The sequence below is a fragment of the Rhinopithecus bieti genome, unplaced genomic scaffold (genome assembly GCF_001698545.2).
Source record: "Rhinopithecus bieti isolate Rb0 unplaced genomic scaffold, ASM169854v2 scaffold_44365, whole genome shotgun sequence".
Classification (NCBI taxonomy): domain Eukaryota; kingdom Metazoa; phylum Chordata; class Mammalia; order Primates; family Cercopithecidae; genus Rhinopithecus; species Rhinopithecus bieti.
Genome location: NW_016817764.1, coordinates 179,945 through 201,231, shown reverse-complemented (window position 1 = coordinate 201,231; position 21,287 = coordinate 179,945). Strand labels below are relative to the sequence as shown.

Below are 21,287 nucleotides of genomic sequence, written 5' to 3'. Positions count from 1 at the left end.
AAGCTCCGCCTCTCGGGTTTATGCCATTCTCCTGCCTCAGCCTCCCGAGTAGCTGGGACTACAGGCACCCACCACCTCACCCGGCTAGTTTTTTGTATTTTTTAGTAGAGACAGGGTTTCACCGGGTTAGCCAGGATGGTCTCGATCTCCTGACCTCGTGATCCACCCGTCTTGGCCTCCCAAAGTGCTGGGATTACAGGCTTGAGCCACCGCGCCCGGCCTCAAATGCTGCCTTTTCTAAGTTCTCTGGAGCAGTGTTGTGCAATAGAAGGACAGTGAGAGCCTCAGATGGGAGCTGTGTGTATATAATTTCAGATTTTCTGGTAGCCACATTAAAAACGTTTTTTAAAAAGCAGGTGGAATTTTAATACAATATTACACAGTTTATTTAACCCAACTTATTCAAAGTTATTGAAATAGTTTATATTCCCTATTTTTTTTTTTTTCATACTGAGTAGGAAGTCAGTGTGTATTTTACACTTAGAGCCCCTCTCAGTTCAGACTAGGTGTGTATGACTGGCAGCTGCCTCACTGGACAGTGCAGGGTCAGACCTTCTTGCTAAATTGCTCTCCTGGAAGTGAGCCGAGATCGCGCCACTGCACTCCAGCCTGGGTGACAGAGCGAGACTCTGTCTCAAAAATAAAATAAAATAAATTGCTGTGCTGGGGGAACTGCGTTTCATTCGCTGCTTCAGCTCCACACTTAGTATAGATGTTGACGCTCTGGCTGAACGGAGAGAGAATGCATACACAGTAATGCTTTTGGTTTTTTGTAAATAACTTTAGGAGCCTTTAACGATCGTAAAACTCTGGAAAGCTTTCACTGTAGTTCAGCCCACGTTCAGAACCACCTACATGGCCTACCATTACTTTCGAAGCAAGGGCTGGGTGCCCAAAGTGGGACTCAAGTACGGGACAGATTTATGTAAGTAATTCTTGGTGTGGTGTGTGTGAGAATGGAGTTTATATCAGATTTGCCCTAGAACATCAAATTGCTCATGTGTGCTATTGATGATGTTTTCTAAGAAGGCATCCTTTGGGTTTAGATAAGATTATTGGATATTTGGATTGGGGTAAGGGTAAGTGCAAAAAGAGAAAAGGCAGTCTAGGGAGAAAGCCTAGGAGTAGAAACTTGCAACCCCATTTCAGGCCTTCCCTCTTGTTTGCTCTGTAATCTTAGAAAAGTGTTGTGGCTGGGCGCGGTGGTTCACGCCTATAATCCCAGCACTTTGGGAGGCCGAGTCGGGTGGATCACGAGGTCAGGAGATAGAGACCATGCTGACTAACATGGTGAAACCCCGTCTCTACTAAAAAATATAAAAAATTAGCCAGGCGTGGTGGCAGGCGCCTATAGTCCCAGCTGCTCTGGAGGCTGAGGCAGGAGAATGGCATGAATCTGGGAGGCAGAGCTTGCAGTGAGCCAAGATCACCCCACTGCACTCCAGCCTGGGCAACAGAGTGAGACTCTGTCTCAAAAGGAAAAAAAAAAAGAAAAGCATTCTATAGGACCCACCCCCACGTCTCACTAGCCATGAGACTGGGTAATTTGGGAGAGTCCCTTATCCCCAGGCCTCAGTGGCCTCATCTGCCAAGTGAGAACAGTCATATAATTGTAATAATCACCGCAGCCATCATTGAGCACTTGCCATGTGCCAAGCATTTTACTAAGTATTTTACATCCATCATCTTGTTTAATCCTTATAGCAGTCCTATGCAGTGGAGACTCTTATTGTCTTCATTTTCTGATAGGGAGACTACAGTTTAGAAAAAGTAGGTCATTGCCCATAATAGTTTCCAGGGCCAGTAACTTGCAGAACTGGGCTTTGAATTCTGGAGCCCAGGCTTTTAGAAATGTCTAACAGTACTGCCTCCCTTGATCTTTTTTTTTTTTTTTAATTAAATCAATACTTTATTTACTTAACTTTTTTAACTTTACATTTAGGGCCAGGCGGGCAGATCACTTGAGGTCAGGAGTTTGAGACCAGCTTGACCAACATGATGAAACCCTGTTTATACTAAAAATACAAAAATTAGCTGGCTGGGTGTGGTAGCAGGCACCTGTAATCCCAGCTATTTGGGAGGCTGAGGCAGAAAAATTGCTTGATCCTGGGAGGCAGAGGTTGTAGTGAGCTGAGATCATGCCACTGCACTCCAGCCTAGGTGACAGAGAGAGACTTCAAAAAAAAAAAAAAATTAGATTCAAGGGTACATGTGAAAGTTTGTTATATAGGTAAACTCATGTGACAGGGGTTTGTTGTACAGATTATTTGATCACCCAGGTGCTAAGCCTAGTACCCAGTAGTTATTTTTTCTGATCCTCTCCCTCCTCCCACCCTTCACCCTCAAGTAGACCCCAGAGTCTGTTGTTCTCTTCTTTGTGTTCATAAATTCTCTTCATTTAGTTCCCACTTACAAGTAAGAATATGCGGTATTTGGTTGTCTGTTCCTGGGTTAGTTTGCTAAAGATAATAGCCTGGAGCTCCATCCATGTTCTCACAAAAGACACGATCTTGTCCATTTTTGTGGCTGCATAGTATTCCGTTGCATCCCCTATCTTAAAGTGAGGGTCTGGACCAGGTGAGTTCCTCATTCAGCAGATAATGACTAAGGGTCTGCTGTGGGCCAGGTACTGTTTGAGGCATCAAGAATACAGATGTGAACAGGACAAACAGAGCTGCCTTCATGGAGTTTACATTCTAGGGGGATGGAGAGGGGACACACAAGCAAGTAACTACATGACGTAGTTTCAGGAACAGATAAGGACTGTAAGAAAAAGCAGAGTCAAAGCTACCCAAGATCAACTGTAGTCCAAAAGATTCAGATATCTACTGGGCACAGTGGCTCAGGCCTGGAATCTCAGCACTTTGGGAGGCTGAGGCAGGTGGGTCACCTGAGGTCAGGAGTTTGAGACCAGCCTGGCCAGCGTGGTGAAACCCTGTCTCTAGTAAAAATACAATTAGCTGGGTGTGGTAGTACATGCCTGTAATCCTAGCTACTTGGGAGGCTGAGGCACAAGAATCTCTTGAACTTGGGAGGCAGAGGTTGCAGTGAGCCGAGATCACACCACTGCACTCCAGCCTGCACAACAGAGTAAGACTCTCTTAAAAAATAAAAATAAAAATTAAGATATTTTGAGAGATCAGATTCCCATAACTTTCATTACAGTATATTATAATTGTTCTATTTTATTAATGTTCTTAATCTCATACTGTGGCCCTTTTGCCTGCAACTTCATTTTAATTACCAAGTTATACTTTGGATGATGCATAGAGAAAACTTCCTCAAAGATATTCTGCCTTATAAGGATGGTTGGACAGATGAATAGATAGATGGACAGATAGATAGAATTTTGCAAATAAAAAAGATAAACTGCTCAGTTTACAACTCCCCTGGAGACCTTTGCCTCCACTGGGATATATCATCTGTTTCTAGTTCCTTGTACAATCAATGTGGGACCAGGTCTCTGACTCACACAGAGTCAGACTGGGCCAGCATCAGTGTTAAAAGTGTCTTCACATTCACTGCATAAGCAAAGGTTCTTGAGCAGTGCTAGCCTGGGATATGAGGAGCTTCTTCCTAAACTCTGCCTCTTCTTCAGGCATGGCTACACAGTTCCTGCTGCTTTTTAACAATATTATTTTAATTTTGAAGGTCAGTGACCTAATCACATGAAGCCTAGAACTGCTAACATAGGCTAAACTCTTAACAATTGTTTTTCCTTAGAGAGGTAGTGACTCGTGATATAAGACCATTATGAAATTCACATCTTATCAGGGAAACTTTTCCCTTGAATAAATCTTGTCTATCAAATTTCATTCCAGGAGCAGTATTTGGGAGAGGTGATACGGGTCTCAAATCAAGTGCAGCTGTCAAGCTGGTTGACCTTGATCGCCTACTGGGGGAGCCAGGACAGAAGCCAAGAGGGAACCTTTCCTTACACTCCCCACTGAGCAGCTTCCCTGGCTGCCGGCTCCTAGGGCCAGCCAGGCACCTTGCCTTGGTGTTTTCTTCCCTTGTCTTATTTAATCTTCACACTCCTGTGAGGGCTGTAGTAGTAGCCTCCTTTTGTAGCAGAGGGGTTTGAGGTTTAGAAGGGTTAGGTAAGTTGCCAGAGTACTTAACAGCTTGTTAAGTACACAGATTAGGGCTCTGTGGGTCTGTCCTCCCTGTCCTCCTACCATGCCTAAGTCATGTTGCCTGCTAAGAAGCCAAAAACTAATGCAGGGTTTATGTTGTTGTCTTATGTAGACAGTTACGGTTTGATTTGATTTGGTGTGACCCAAAGGTCTGGTTACTCCTAAGCCTCCTTCCCAGCCAACCCTAGTTGGGGATTTGCATTGACTGATAAGTATGATTTCTGAGCTTTCTGCAAATTAGAAGTCCCAGCACAGAAATGGAATGGTGGGAGTCATTGAAAGCTAGCAGAGTTATAGAATTTCCAGACCCAGAAGGAACCATGACCTGTCGTGACATCCAGCCCAGAGACTGACAGTTCTGTCCGAGAATGGAGGTCAACAGAGCAGCTTTCTATTTGTCACAGAACAAGGAGATTTGTCTTCTTCCCATCTTCCTCTTTATTCTTTTTTTTTTTTTTTTTTGAGACAAAAGTCTCACTTTGTTGCCCGGGCTGGAGTGCAGTGGCGCGATCTCGATCTCTGCTCACCACAACCTCCGCCTCCCAGGTTCAAACCATTCTCCTGCCTCAGCCTCCCAAGTAGCTGGGATTACAGGCACACACCACCATACCCAGCTAGTTTTTGTATTTTTAGTAGAGACGGGGTTTCACTATGTTGACCAGGCTTGTTTTGAACTCCTGACCTCAAGTGATCCGCCTGCCTTGGCCTCCCAAAGTGCTGGAATTGCAGGCGTGAGCCACAGCACCAGGGCCTTTGATTCTTTTCTAAGCTACCTCCTGGTTTGTTTTTCTGGTCAAATTTTGATGTATTTTTGTTAATATCCTTTACATTTACATGATTAATCCATATTAATCCATAAGTATTTTTCATGTGTACCTCCAAAGAATATGGACATTCTCCTACATATCATATAATGCCTGAGAAAAATTAGAATTACTTAATATCATCTAAGTGTCCAGTCTATACTTAAATTTTTCTCGTTGTCCTTGTAATGTCTTTTGTGGCTATTTTGGTTGTAATTTTTATAGAGATGGGGTTTCTGTATGTTGCCCAAGCTGGTCTCGAACTCCTGGGCTCAAGCCATCCTCCTGCCTGGCTTCCCAAAGTGTAGGATTACAGGCATGAGCCACCATGCAGGCCCCGGCTTAGATTTTCTTGATACAGTTGCATTTGGTTATTATATCTACCTTTTAGTTTCCTAGGGCTCATAAGACATTACCACAAACTGGGTGGCTTAAAAGCAACAAAGATTCATTCTCTCACAGTTCTAGAGGCCAGAAGTCTAAAATCAAGGTGTCAGCAGGGTCAGGCTCCCTCCAAAAGCTCTAGGAGAGAATCCATTCCTTGTCTCTTCTAGATTCTGGTGGCCCCAGGCATTTGGTGGCTGGTTACTGCATTCCTCCAGTCTCTACCATGTTTGTCTATGTCAAATCCCCTTTCTCTTATAAGGACACTTGCCATTGGATTTAGGGGCCATCCAGCTAATTCAGGATGATCTCATCTCAAAATTCTAAGCTTAGTTACATCTGCAAAGACTCTTTTTCCAAGTCACATTCCACATTCCAGGTCACATTCACAAGTCAGGGATTAGGACATGAACATATCTTTCTGGGAGCTGCCATTAAACCCACTACAATCTCTGTTCTCTCTTTTTTTCTTTTCTTGAGACAGAGTCTTGCTCTGTCGCTCAGGCTGGAGTGCAGTGGCACGATCTCCACTCACTGCAACCTCTGCCTCCCGGGTTCAGGCGATTCTCTTGCCTCAGCCTCCTAAGTAGCTGGGATTACAGGTGTTTGCCACCGTGCTTGGGCTAACGTTTGTATTTTTAGTAGAGACAGGGTTTCACCATGTTTGCCAGGCTGGTCTCGAACTCCTGGCCTCATGGATGATCCACCCGTCTCAGCCTCCTGAAGTGCTATGATTACAGGCATGAGCCACTGTGCCCAGCCTCTTTCAGTCTGACACAGTCACTCTAACTTCTTGTTTTGTTTGTCATGACGTTGACTTTTTTTGATGTCTTTTAGGATGTTCCCCATTATCTGTATGTCTGATTGTTCCTGATGATCAGACTCAAGCTCAGGTTCTCTTGGCACACATAGGTGATGTGTGTGCTTATTGGAGTGTGTCAGGAAGTGCATGAAGTCAGGTTTTCCTGCTGTAGTGATGCTAAGTTTGATGGTGGCCATTGTGAATGTCTGTCATATAATTACAGTTTTCCTTTTGTAAAAAACAAGTCATTTGTGAAGTGATACCGTAAGTAGCTGTTTTTCATTCCACACCTCTATCTGGCATTCTTCTGTAAGAAAGAGCTTTCCTTTTATATTCCCTGTTCTTTCAGACCTTATATTTACTTTTATTTATTTATGTAGTTTTTGAAACAAGGTCTCACTGTGTCCACCAGGCTGGAGTGCAATGGCACAATCTCAGCTCACCGTAGCCTCAACCTCCCAGGTTTAAAATGATCCTCCCACCTCAGCCTCCTAAGTAGCTGGGACTACAGGCGTGCACTACCATGCCCAGCTAATTTTTTTTTTTATTTTGCATTTTTAGTAGAAATGGGGTTTCACCATGTTGGCAGGCTGGTCTCAAACTCCTGGCCTCAAGTGATCCACCTCAGCCTCCCAAAATGCAGGAATTACAGGTGTGAGCCACTGTGCCTGGCCCTCAGATCTTTTTTTAAATGTCTACTATTTCTCAGACTTCTTATGCTTTCATCTTTCTACTTGGGAGGTATTTTTGTAAAACAATTTCATTTTTCCCCCTGAGTACATTACTACCATCATACAGTCATGTGCTGCCTAACATTTTGGTCAAATAACTTTTTTTTTTTTTGGTAGACGGAATATCATTCTGTCGTCTGGGCCGGAGTGCAGTGGCACAATCTCTGCTCACTGCAAGCTCCACCTCCTGGGTTCACACCATTCTCCTGCCTCAGCCTCCGGAGTAGCTGGGACTACAGGCGCCCGCCACCACGCCTGGCTAATTTTTTATTATTTTTTAGTAGAGACGGGGTTTCACCACGTTAGCCAGGATGATCTCGATCTCCTGACCTCGTGATCCACCTGCCTTGGCCTCCCAAAGTGCTGGGATTACAGGCGTGAGCCACCATGCCTGGCCGGTCAAATAACTTTTATACAAATGGCAGTGCAGTAGGTTTGTTCACACCAGCATCACCACAAACATGCAAATAATGCGTTGCACTACGACAGCACGATGGCTACGATGTCATTAGGTGATAGGGATTTTTCAGCTCTGTTATAAATCTAATGGGACCACGGTCATATCCATCATGGTTCATTGTTTGTTTACCTACACCCAGCCAGGTTAATTTATTATTGAAAAAAGAGACCAGGCGTGGCAGCTCACCCTTGTAATCCCAGCACTTTGGAAGGACAAGGCAAGAGGATCCTTTGAGCCCAGTAGTTCAAGACCAGCCTGGGCAACATAGGTAGACCATGTCTCTATATATATATTAAAAAAAAAAAAAAAAAACCTAAAGACAGAAAGAAAAAAAATTTAAATAACTTTAGTGCAGGTTAAGTGTACAGTGTTTATAAAGTGTTCATTAGCACACAGTACTGACCTAGACCTTCACATTCACTCACCCACCCAGAGCAAATTGGAGACCTGCGGGCTGCATTCGTAAGTCCCCTATACAGGTGTACGGGTTTTAGCTTTTATATCGTATTTTTACTGTACCATTTCTATGTTTAGATACACAGATACTTAAACATTGTGTTGTAATTGTCTACAGATTCAGCACAGTCACATGCTGAACAGGTTTGTAGCCTAGAAGCAATAAGTGATACCACATAGCCTTTGTGTGTGGTGGGCTGTACCATCTAGGTTTGTGTAAGTACACTCTACCATGTTTACACAACAGTGAAATTGCGTAAGGACTCATATCTTAGAATGCATCCTCGTCATTAATCCACACAGACAGTAATTGTTACTAGCATAGGTAACTGTGATACTTACTTTATGTCATACACTGTGCTAATACTTCTGCCTTCAGCATAACCCCCATTTTTTATAACGAAATTGACATGCAGAGTTGTCCCATGGTCTTGGCACTGCTGACTTAACCTTGGGTCCGTCTACTACCAGTGTTCTTGCTTAAACTAAGCTGTGCTGTGTCGGAGTCTGTCGTCAGAAATTACTTGCCTTGTGGGTGTGAGCTACTTTCAAGCTCTGTAATGCTCCAGGTGCATATTGGATTAATGATGTGTGTTTGATTACAGGTAATGGCATTTGAGGACTAGAAAAGATCTCAATTTCCCCGATGTCTTCATTTTAGGATTTTGGAAACCAAGGCTCAGAGAAGTTAATAAGTTGCTTAAAGGCATACAACTTGAGGAGCGAAGATTGGGCAGGGAACAAAACTCCTGAGTTCACTTTCATTTCAGTACATGGTTTCTTTCCAGTACACTCCATCTCAAAAAGTTGAGAATTATATGTTTGGATATTTACTTACATTTGTGCCACAGTGAATTTGAGCTGACTTGCTGAGTGCTTTAAATACAACTTAAATAGGAAATACAGACAGGAAATGTGACCATGGAAAATGTAGATGCGAAACAAGACTAAGTGAAGGGTTGCTGTGTCGCCCTTGGGGTCCTATATGGTTACTAAAGTCATGCTGCAAATTTGACTCTGAGCTTCCTGAGCCAAAGAGAAACATGATTACAGGATTAATCTGTCCAAAAAGGAAAATTCTATCCATTCCTCAAGGGAAACAAAACTTTTCCTTGAACTTTCCTGTGCTGGTTTTAGCACAGAGGACAGCTAACAGCTTACAGATGTAATTGTGTTCGTTATGGCAATTCCCATAGCTGTAATTGCATATAAACCCCAAGTCTCAGGGGCTTAACAATAGAGTTCATTTTTGTTCATGTGAAATCCAACACGGCTATCTCTGATTGGCGGCCCAATCAACTCCAAAAAATGCTTTAGGAACTGCTTCCTGGTGGCTCCCAGTCTTCAGCACACAGCTTCCAAAGTCACCTTCAGGCCGGGCGCAGTGGCTCACTCCTGTAATCCCAGCACTTTGGGAGGCCCAGGCAGGCGGATCATAAGGTCAGGAGATCAAGACCATCCTGGCTAACGTGGTGAAACCCCGTCTCTACTAAGAAAAATACAAAAAATTAGCTGGGCGTGGTGGCGGGCACCTGTAGTCCCAGCTACTTGGGAGGGTGAGGCAGGAGAATGGCATGAACCCGGGAGGCGGAGCTTGCAGTGAGCAGAGACCGTGCGCCACTGCACTCCAGCCTGGGCGACAGAGCGAGACTCTGTCTCAAAAGAAAAAAAAAAAGTTTAAAAAAAAAAAGTCACCCTCAGAAAGAAAGAGACACACACAGAGAGGGTTTGTATAAGGGAGGGTTTTACGGGTCAGCATGGAAGTGTCACACAACACTTGGCCATACCTAACTGCACAGGAGAATGAGAGCTGTGGTCTGGCCATGTCCCTCGGGGAGAGAGAAGTGGATTTGGTGAACAGTTAGCCAGTACCTGCCACAGACCATATGCCTCTGAAGGGTTCCCTGCCAGATTCCAGAGTCTATGTGGCAGAGTCCCTGGCCCCAGGCTCCTTCACTGAGTGGCTCTCGACCTCCACAGACTGAATTCCCCCATCTCCTTCAGGTCCTCAATAGTGGAGCAAACTGATACTTGAATGGAATGTATGGTTATGACTTCTATCACTTGACTTTGAATTTCTTTGAAATAGGCATGAGTCTTATTCCTCTCTTTTACCAACCCCTGTCACAGTAGCTGGCCAGAGTAGCGAGTCAGACACTTTGCATTACATTGATCTGAAATAAATAACAAAATATTGATCCACATTCTATGAATTTTACACTCAGTATGATTCACACTCACTCTGGAGAGTGTAAGACAGGAAGCAAGGCAAGATTGCCTGTACTTTGACTTTGGAATTTATTTGTAGGGTGGGATGAGGTGTTAGGCTCTTGGCAACAGATTTCTTTATTAATTGCACTTTGTTTCAGGAAAATAAGTTTGGATTTTAAAAATAGATGACAGGGGCTGGGTGTGATAGCTCACACCTGTAATCGCAGCACTTTGGGATGCTGAGGCAGGACGATCACTGAAGCACTGGAATTTAAGACCAGCCTGGGCAACATAGGGGGATGCTGTTGCTAAAAAAAAATTTCTTTTAATTAGCTGGGTGTAGTGGTGCACGCCAATAGTCTTGGCAACTCAGGAGGCTGAGGAGGATTGCTTGAGCCCAAGAGGTCAAGTCTGCAGTGAGCCATGATCATGCCACTGCACTCCAGCCTGGGTAACAGAGCAAGACCCTATCTGAAAAAATAGACCCCAAGGCATATTGCAGATTATCTATCTACATATAGGTAATTGAATATTTGCTTCCTTTTGGAAAAGAAAAAAATTAAAAAAGCAAGCTTTTTATTGAGTCTTATTCCTCTCTCGTTATTTTGAGTGGTTATACTTCTTTTTTTTCTTTCTTCTTTGCAGTACTGTATCGAAAAGGCCCTCCATTTTACCATGCAAGGTTTGGAGTGATTTTTAAATAAATTGATGGGTTAAACGGACACAAGGAATTTCTGGCCTCTAATTTAATTTTTTGGTGCCATAGGAACAAAAGTCATGTTTTTCCTGGCCTGATAGGAATAGATGCTATATGTTCATGCCTTACACACTAATGTCATTATACTATATATAGGATGATATATAGTTTATGATACTATATGTTCTAGTGTTAAACATTGAGTTAATCTGTGCCATAATTCATCTTAACATCAGTTAGGCCGGGCGCAGTGGCTCACACCTGTAATCTCAGCACTTTGGGAGGCCAAGATGGATGGATCATGAGGTCAGGAGTTCAAGACCAATCTGGCCAAGATAGTGAAACCCCGTCTCTACTAAAAATACAAAAAAAATTAGCTGGGTGTGGTGGCGGGCACCTGTAATCTCAGCTACTCAGGAGGCTGAGGCGGAGAATTGCTTGAACCTGGGTGGTGGAGGTTTCTGTGAGCCAAGATCGCACCACTGCACTCCAGCCTAGGCGACAGAGCGAGACTCCATCTCAAAAACAAAACAAAACAAACATCAGTTAGTGTCTAAACAGTTGTGTGAATTTAGAACTTTCGCATTGGGAAAAATACTTGTTTTTTGCTGTAAGTAAGTGTTGGAATCAGCCTGAAAGTTTGTAACTTAAAGTATGAATTTTTCATTAATATTTTCTCAATAGCAGTTTAGGGGAATTTAGAATCAGATGATGTAAATTTTATTTTCTGTATCTTTGTTCTTGGTAGCACAAATAATATTCTTTTAAAACAGGTTTATTTCATGCTTACTTTTAAAATGCTTTTTCTGCGTTTTCCAGTTATTCTGTCATTATCGAGCTAGTTGATGACCATTTTGAAGGCTGTCTCCGCAGGCCTTTCAGTTGGAAGTCCCTGGCTGCCTTGAGCAGAGTTTCCGTTAATGTCTCTAAGGTAACACAACATCAGCTTTGCCATTGGAGTGTCACTTAAATGGTTCAATTTTTTTTTTCTTACATGTAGTAGAATCAAAAAAGTTACCTGTAGAAACTTCGTAACATTCCTGCCAGTGACATGCTGGCAGGGGTCATTTGTACCCTTCCCTTGTTGCGCTAGAAGTTGTCCTCCCCTCACGTTACATTTTATTGTCCCCTCCCAACTGCTGCTGAGCTCCAGTGACTGAGCTTTGAGGTTTCCCATGGTGATCTGATCTGAGTAGGCACTGCCTCTCTTCCCAGGGGTTTCGTTGCTATGTGGCCTGTTTTATACTGACATTTAACATTCACTCATACACATATTCACAAAGGAGCCAAAACATTGAAAGTCTGCAGATCTCTTAGAGAGGAAGGGACTTGATATTTATTGCTAAGCACTTTCCCACCCTGTTGTTATCCTCATCCCGAGGATGAGAAACCAAGGTTGGAGCTGTTGAGTGAGTAATCCAAGATCACACGGCTCATGTGCAGACTCGGGATCCAAACCCACAGCTCTCTGGCTCCCTGGCTTGTGTTTCACTATATCCTTCCTGTTGCCATCAGAGATAGGAGGAACTCAGGTTACACAAGGACTATCAAGAAAGAAAGCTGTGTGTGTTTTCATTACTCAGTGATTTGCTGGCTGAGAACAAATTGTACATACCCTCTAATTTCATCCTCGTGCTGCTGGAGGTGAGGTGGGGCTGAAGCCGGAGGGTCTTGCAGGGCTGGAGATGACTGCCCTTTAGAGCAGGTTAGGTTGCCTAGGCTTTAGCTTGGTCCTGTAGAAAATTAGGGAGCCTATACTGTTTCTAGTATTTTTATGCCCATTTTAGGGGACTCGTAGCATATACTTAATATGTCCTTACTTAACACTGTTAATTGTCCTCACTTAACATTGTTGATATGTTCTTGGAAACTGCAACTTCAGGCGAATACCATATAACAAAAACAATTTCTTCTCATCATAAGAACACAACGTTGAAGTTTATTTGAAGACCTGCTGTACATCTGTATTAGTCCATTCTCATGCTGCTATAAAGAAATACTTGAGACTGGGTACTTTATAAAGAAAAGAAGTTTAATTGACTCACAGTTCCCAGTTCCACATGGTGGGGGAGGCCTCAGGAAACTTAAAATCATGGTGGAAGGCACCTCTTCAAAGGGTGGCAGGAACAAGAATGAGAGGATGAGGGAAGGAGGAAGCCCCTTACAAAACCATCAGATCTCATGAGAACTCACCATCACAAGAACAGCATGGGGACCGTCCCCCATAATCTAATCTACAGTTCAAGATGAGATTTGGTTGGGGACATAGCCAAACCATATCAATGTCGTTTCACTTAAAGTCCGTGTCGAAGAACCTATCAAGGACATTAAGTGAGGACTTACTATATTTAGTATTCTTAATGCTGTGTTTATAATGAATGTATCTGCTTATAACTTTTACCATGTTCAGTGATTACTAAATGGTAGGTACTTAGAATGTAAATCCCAGTTATGATGTCCCCAGAAGGAAACTGATGTGTCTGTGAGTTTCCACTTGGAGTGCACAGTGAGAGGGACTGGAGACCACCTGCATTTCTTGCTGATACATCCAAATTTGTACTATTATTTTGTAGGATACAGAAGTGGTTTTTCATTTCTCAATAGGAACTTATGCTGTGCTATTTGATTAAACCCTCAACTATGACTGATAAGGAAATGGAGTCACCAGAATGTATGAAAAGAATTAAAGTTCAGGTGGGTAAACTCAGAGAAATTTGTGTCATCCCAAAGATTCTGTGCATCATAGTGTATCTGGAACATGTGGTCCCAAGAAAATACATGAATACAGTCTTGCCTTGGTAACAAAGCCTTCTCAGGCAGGCTCTGTAAGTCTCTCACCTTTTCCCCACTGAAGCACTGGACACAAAATCTATGCTGACTTCCACTATTCCTTGATTCCCCACTTTTTTACCTGTGATGTCTGCATCACTCAGCTGAAACTGCTCTCTCACAGGTGGCCTGTGACCCCCTGGTCAGGCCAGGACCTCTCACAGGTCTCATTCCCAGAGACCAGAGGTGTCCCTGTTGACTCTCTCCTGCTTCTGGGCTTCTGTATTGAACCGAGGTGCCTCCTGTCATCTTGGCTGGTTTCTCTCTGGTCTTCCCGAGTCGTCTAGTGTGTGTCCGTGTTTCTGCATTCCCTCCCTCTGTGTGTAGAGCCTTAATGTTGCCATTGGCTCCTCCCCACATCCAGTATGTCACTGTTGTCATCCTCTCTTGTACTCATCACCCTTTCTTCTTTTCACACCACCCTGCCCCCTGCAGACCTGTGGTCTCCAGGGCCCCAGCACCTCCTCCCTTCAGTTGGTCCCACTTGTCTCCACTAGGCTAGTTTTTCATAAAATGCTCATCAGCCTCATTTCTCCCTTCTCAGTAGCTGGCCCAGTTACAGCAATGCCATCACGGACCTAGCTCTAATGTAAAATCGTAGCTTTCATCCAGCCCACCTGTTCCTGAAATGTGCTGGTAGAATACCACAGCAGAGGCAAGCTTAACTTTAAAATCTTTGCCTGGTGAAAGTAGATACTATATGCTTGTAAGGTTTATATTGTTCCATTCATTTTCTCCAGATGTTTCTGTTATCAAGATGGGAACAGTATCATCATTATATAGACAGCTCTTTGTGAAATGTAGCTGTGGTGTCAGCTACCCGGAATGGTCTTACATTTCTGTTTTAAGAAATGGTCTTTTTTTTGATTGGTTGCAGGAGGTGATTCTGAGTCGATGGGTTTCTTCACGAGAGAGGAGTGACCAAGACGATCTTTAACAGTTCAACCTCAAATTTCCAATTACATCAACAACTATTTATTGAGGGCTAGGTAAAAAGTTCTTTTTGTTGTAATCATCCATTAATTTATAAGTTTTAAAGGACATGGTGCTCCCAGCACCAGAAAACTATCAGTGTTTTTAAAGATAAATTACACAGGGGAGGAGAAAGATCGCTGTGCTAGGACTGCAGATTCTGCCCTTGCGTTGGCCTCTAACTCTCCGATCCCGAGCCTCGTGCCTCTGGCCTCAGTCTGAGCCCTCATCCAGTCACTGCGGAGGTTGGACTAGATGAGTCCTGAGAGGGCACTTCCAACAACAGAGACATTTATTCTCTGATTTTACCTGAAAATGGTAGTAGTTTACATTTATACAGTACAGTTTATGAAGCACTTTCATACACAGGCATCTCTTGTTACCTACATCTAAGCTGTTCCCAAAAGAGTGTTACAGAACACAACAATATTGTACAATATTAGATAAGCATATCTTCACTGAACTTGTTGTAAGAATGAGTGGTGAAATAATGTTTGGAGACATACTGAAAGCAATTAACATTTAGCAAAATATAATAAAGCCTTTTTGTAATTGGTGAGAAAGTCATGAAGACTTAAGTTACCTAAGGGCATTTGGTGGCAAGAGAAGGGAGATGGGTGGCTGGGCATGGTGGCCCATACCTGTTATCCCAGCACTTGGGAGGCCAAGACCCATGGATCGCTTGAGCCCAGGAGTTTGAGACCAGCCTAAGCAACATGGTGAAACCTCCTCTCTACTAACAAAAATTGGCCAAGCATCGTAGCACATGCCTGTAATCCCAGCTACTCAGGAGGCTAAGGTGGGAGGATCGTTTGAGCCCAGGAGGCAGAGATTGCAGTGAGCGGAGATCATGCCACTGCACTCCAGCCTGAGTGATAGAGCAAGGCCCTGTCTCCAAAAAAAAAAAAAAAAGGAGGGGGGAATGGGAAGGGGAAATACTTGCTTTTTGGTGGTAGAGGGTGACCAGCTAAGGTAGTAGCCTGAGCTATATTTTCTTAACTGGTTCAGACACTACTTGAATGATTTTGCTGCAAGCCCTTACATGTTTGTTATATTTAATTTGGATCGCCAATATGGGGTATTGGCTATCCAAATTGGCAAACCATGATAGCAAACATTTGGAGAATGGGAGTTGTGATGGGGCAGATGCCTGTGTATTTATCCCCGCGGCAGCCTTGTGAATTCAGGTGGAGGGACCCACAGAGGGATGTTTGAGGCTCAGAGATGTTGGCAGGTGTGCATCACTACCAGTCATGCACATGGAGGACTGGACCTGAGATCAGTGTCTCAGCTGAAATGGCACTATCCTAAAAATTACATGCAGTGAGAAATAGAGCCCTGTTGTCTGGTGGTGGTGGTGGTGGTGAACAAGGAAGGCCACCCACCACATCAGGCAGGGCCAGCTTTGTGCTCCCACACAGTCCTCTACCTCAGGGATGGGGTGCAGCCTGAGGCGCCCTTACTTATTGGTTGCACCTGTGATTTTGAAAACAGCATCAGAAAGATTCCATGATGACCACCTATGGATCTAAGGGTAAGAACCTTGGTGCAGTGTGTGGCACCTGGCTTTTAATTCCCCAGAGAGAATTCTGAAAACTGGGTAGTGAAATGAACCTTCTAGAAAGGAACGGTTCAAATCTCAGTTCTGCTTCCCTGTGGTAGTGTGCCCTGGGCAATTTACTTGCCCTTGATAACTTCAGTTTTCTTATTTCTAGCATGTAGCTAATGTTGTTTACCTAATCATGTGGTTGTGTGGGTAAAGGAGAGCTCAAAAAGCACTGTAATCCCAGCGCTTTGGGAGGCCAGGGTAGGTGGATCACTTCAGGTCAGGAGTTCGAGATCAGCCTGGCCAACATGGTGAAAACCCTGTCTCTATTAAAAATACAAAAAAAAAAAAAAAAATTAGCTGGGCGTGGTGGTGGCGCCTGTAATCCCAGCTTCTTAGGAGGCTGAGGCAGGAGAATCACTTGAACCTGGGAGGTGGAGGTTGCAGTGAGCCCAGATCACGCCACTGCACTCTAGCCTGGGAGACAGAGTGAGACTCCATCCAAAAAAAAAAAACCTGAAGTTTCATTGTTACTTATTGATAACTTTAAATTGATAATTTTTTTAAGAAAAAAAAAATTCTGGCCAGGTGCGGTGGCTCAAGCCTGTAATCCCAGCACTTTGGGAGGCCAAGACGGGTGGATCACGAGGTCAGGAGATCGAGACCATCCTGGCTAACACGGTGAAACCCCGTCTCTACTAAAAAATACAAAAAACTAGCCGGGCGAGGTGGCGGGCGCCTGTAGTCCCAGATACTCGGGAGGCTGAGGCAGGAGAATGGCGTAAACCTGGGAGACGGAGCTTGCAGTGAGCCGAGATCTGGCCATTGCACTCCAGCCTGGGCGACAGAGCCAGACTCCGTCTCAAAAAAGAGAAGAAAAAAAAATTCTATTAACTTGAATGTGGTTCTTATTTTCACCCTTGTGGAGAAGTACTTGGATTAAAAAGAAAGAAATTTTCTCTCCTCCCACCACCCACTTCCCATGTATGATTTTACTAACTGAACTGAATTTTTAAAATCTCATTACAGACTTGAATGATCATCCCATGAATGTTAACTCCCCTAACGCTATAGCCGAGGCCCATTTCTAAAGTTGATCTTAAAACTGGAAAATTTGAGTCTATCTAATTTTGTGAAATATAGGGATGCTTTTTACGTGATGTAAAAATCATATTTGTAAAATGGTTAAACTAGGAGGCAATATTTTGTTTCAAGTATGATCTCTTTTAAGTGAAAAGTTTCTGTCATTTAAAATTTTGGTCTTATATTTTACAAACAGTATTTCAAAGGCAAACGTTCTTCCTAACTTTTTGTGTGTGTGTGTGAGACGGAGTTTTGCTCTTGTTGCCCAGGCTAGAGTGCAGTGGTGAGATCTTGGCTCACTGCAACTTCCACCTCCCGAGTTCAAGAGATTCTCCTGCCTCAGCCTCCCGAGTGGCTGGAATTACAGGTGCCCGCCACCCTGCCCGGCTACTTTTTGTATTTTTAGTAGAGACAGGGTTTCACCATGTTGGCCAGACTGGTCTGGAACTCCTGACCTCAGGTGATCTGCCTGCCTTGGCCTCCCAAAGTGCTGGGATTTTCCTAACTTTTAAATGGCACATTCTGCTAAAGTAGAATCAGAAAATTTGAGTCCACATTTCAAACCACCACTGGGAAAACAGTGGTAACCTAAAGGAATGTTGCTTGATCACTCTGAGCCTTGGTTTCCTCAACAGTAAAATGAGGATAATTACCACCTCCTGAGTTTGCTTTGCAGACTAAATGAAATGAGATAACATACAAAAGGGTCTGGCACACAGTAGGTGTACTTTTCCCCTTTCAGACAAAATGTAAGCATTGCCATCCTTATTTTCACTAGGAAGTGAAAAGCCTATTTTATGCCCTGGTAGGTGAGGCAGTGGAGGGGAAGGAGGCGATAGAAAAATAGTTGGAGGTAAAGTAGTCAAAACACTGAGGAGACTGGGAGGCGAGGCAATACTGTAGGAAGCACCTGCTGTACACAGGGAGCTAGATGCAGCCATTGTGAGGTTTTTATTTTGGTTTTTGGTTTTGGTTTTTTTTTTTTTTTTTTTTTTTTTTTTTTTTTTTGAGACGGAGTCTTGCTCTGTCGCCCAGGCTAGAGTGCAGTGGCCAGATCTCAGCTCACTGCAAGCTCCGCCTCCCGGGTTCACGCCATTCTCCCGGCTCAGCCTCCCCAGTAGCTGGGACTACAGGCGCCTGCCACCTCGCCCGGCTAGTTTTTTGTATTTTTAGTAGAGACGGGGTTTCACCGGGTTAGCCAGGCTGAGTTCCCCTGGTGGTGTAGTGGCTAGGATAAAGGAAACTTAATCGAAGGAGTCTCAGTTCATAATTCTACGGACTGAGCAACATTGCCATCTGTTGGTGTAAATCAGTAACTGATTTCCTTTATTAGGGGCAAAACCTATAGATTGGTATGTGGTCTTATTAAGAGGAGGGGGCCAGGCGCGGTGGCTCATGCCTGTAATCCTAGCACTTTGGGAGGCTGAGACAGGTGGATTGCTTGAGGCCAGGAGTTCAAAAGCCAGCATGGCCACCATGGTGAAACCCCGTCTCTACTAAAAATACAAAAAATTAGCCAGATGTGGTGGCAGGCGCCTGTAATCACAGCTACTCAGGAAGAATCGCTTGAACCCGGGAGGTGGAGGTTGCAGTAAGCCGAGATCACACCACTAACTATAGCCTGGGCAACGAGAGCAAAACTCCATCTCAAGAAAAAAAAAAAAAAAAGGAATTCGTAGCCTGCTGAATGAAGTGAGAGAGAAGAAATATGAGGCCAGCTCTTGCCAATGTCACCTCCAGGTTGGAGAGCACCCCCTAAAATAGAGAATGGGGACCATCTAAAGCTTTTCTTGAAAATTAAGGGGTGAGAATCCCAGCACTTTGGGAGGCTTAAGTGGGAGAATCACTTGAGAACAGCCTGGGCAACATAGTGAGACCCTGTCTTTACAAATAATTTTAAAAATTACCTGGGCGTGGTAGCATGCACCTGTAGTCCCAGCCACTGGGAAGGCTGAGGTGGGGAAATTGCCTGAGCCCAGGAGGTTGAGGCTGCAGTAAGCCGTGATTGTGCCTCCGGACTCCAGCCTGGGCAACAGAGAAAGACCCTGTCTCCAAGAAAATAAATAAATGAAAAGAGCTGCAGCCCCTAAGGGAAATTAGCGTGAAATAGGTATTTCTTAATTATTTTAGCTGACTTTCATTGTTTACCGCCTTTGTGTTTGAATGTTGATAAAAGCAAATCCTGATTATCTCCTTTTTCTTCTCTAATGATGGCGACGTATTGACCCAGTTTCTGCACGTACTGGGTACAGCTGGCCCCTTTCCATTTGCTGGGTTGCCCTCTTGACCACTGCAGTGTGGCCCCGGGGTTACGGGCACAGCTTTTGTGGTCGAACCCTGGTTTGAACCCCAGTTTTGCCACTGTATGTCTTTGGACAGGTCATTTCCTCAATTTCCCTTTTCATCTATAAAAGCATAATGTTAGGACCCCCCTCAGAGGATGGTCTTGAGGATTGACAAGAATAAGTGTTTCTTCTGGTGTGGAGTCCTTTATGAATACTCATTAACTGCAGCTGCTGTTACTACTCCTAATGAGTAAAGAATTAGACTAGAGAAGCTGAATCCTAGTATAAAATGTGAAGAAATGAGGGCAGATTGGAATTCTTTCATCTTTACCCTCTGGGGTTTTGTTGACTTCTTGAACACCATGGAATACCAGTCATAGTTCTGCTTAAAATGATATCAAATTCTGGGTGGGCAGTTTTGTATTTGAAGGAAAGTACCTGAGCTTGTAAATGCAAATGTTGCTTTGCCGTGCATTCTTTCCCACTGAAGTTAACTGTGCTGAAACGGACTAAATGCCTCTTTGGAAACAAGCTTTAAGGATCTGTAGCAAGTTTTCTGAGTATCTTTATTACTAATGTTAAAGGATAAAGCACGTTTAAGTTTATTTGAGCAGACAGCCATTCGTGAATCAAGCTGCACCAAAACCGAAGTGGTTTGGGCTCCTGAGGAAGGGTGTGAAGGGAGACTTTTAGAGGGTGTGTGAGGAGGCACAGGAGAGAAGTTGGTTGGTTAAAGTTGGAGCAGTTGTCTTATTTAGGTTATCCTAGTGGCAAGTATCTGTGTAACTAATGTTCAGTTGGCCATTTAGGATTGGCTGAGCTTTAAGTTTCGTTTAGTTTAATATGGAACTGGGTGTTGGATCCATCTTGGTGTAATGGCTTTCCCCTAAGTTATTTTAACACGAGGCAGTTATTGATACCTTTAAGATGAGTTTGATTTTTGGAAATTAGACATCAGTTGGTACCAAGACTGGGGATTAAGTGAAGTAGTACATCACATTTGGTCAAAAACAACCGAGTTCTGGAAGAAGTTTCCAAAGAGAAATTTGGGAATGTTTTGCCTGTTGGCCTTTTGAAGTTCAATGATTCTTTCAGTACATAAACTCCAACATACTTGTTAAAAGTCACATCATTTCTTTATAGTTTCTCATCCCAGTTTCCCCAGTGTCCTCCTGTGAAGGTATCAGAGAAAGAAGATAGCCCTCTCTTCGTGTCCTTTCTGAACTCTGCCTTTTCAGTGGGCAGAGGAAGTGCTTTGTGGCACAAACCCAACCCCCGAACCTCCGTGTGTTGGGTCAGGCAAAATGAAATGGACACAGGCTGGAATTATACTGATTTGAGGCGTTGCTGGGCTCGTTTGTGCAAATAGACTTAGAAGAGCTCATTTAAAAGGAGTGACCATTTCCTGATTTAGATTCTGAGGAGTTTTGGTTTTGTTTTACTGTTGTTCACTATCATAAGCTTACCGTGGGCTTTTTTTTTTTTTTTTCTTTTTTCTTGAGATGTAGTTTTGTTCTGTCGTCCAGGCTGGATTCCCGTGCTGCAATCTTGGCTCACTGCAACCTCTGCCTCCTGGGTTTAAGCGAATCTCGTACCTCAACCTCCTGAGTAGCTGGGATTACAGGCACTCACCACCACGCCTAGCCAATTTTTGTATTTTCAGTAGAGATGGGGTTTCACCATGTTCGCCAGGCTGGTCTCAAACTCCTGACCTCGTGATCTGCCCGCCTCGGCCTCCCAAAGTGCTGAGAGTACGGGCATGAGCCACTGCACCCGGCCCTTAGCATGTGCTTTTAAAGTTAAAACCACGAGGGGAAGGTACTCATTACTTCATAACTTGTGTTTCACCCACCTTGCTATCTTCACATCCCCACTTTCTGCATCCACATTGA

The 21,287-nt window shown here is 43.8% G+C and overlaps 1 protein-coding gene across 8 annotated transcripts in view; it reads left to right on the top strand.

Annotated features, from left to right (window-relative positions):
* The window catches only part of TSEN2 (tRNA splicing endonuclease subunit 2), a 49,889-nt gene extending 34,841 nt beyond the window's left edge, over positions 1-15,048 (top strand). For 5 of the 8 annotated variants that reach the window (XM_017856116.1, XM_017856113.1, XM_017856115.1 and 2 more), the window contains 5 exons: positions 787-925; positions 10,629-10,665; positions 11,500-11,611; positions 13,285-13,374; positions 14,387-15,048. In XM_017856116.1, coding sequence (XP_017711605.1) covers positions 787-925; positions 10,629-10,665; positions 11,500-11,611; positions 13,285-13,374; positions 14,387-14,446 — 438 coding nt within the window. In that variant the 3' untranslated portion in view covers positions 14,447-15,048. Of the gene's footprint in view, positions 1-786; positions 926-7,890; positions 9,204-10,628; positions 10,666-11,499; positions 11,612-13,253; positions 13,375-14,386 lie in introns of those variants that run through there. The other 3 variants (XR_001882264.1, XM_017856120.1, XM_017856118.1) reach the window with 3 other exon arrangements.
* The last annotated feature ends 6,239 nt before the right edge of the window (positions 15,049-21,287 follow it).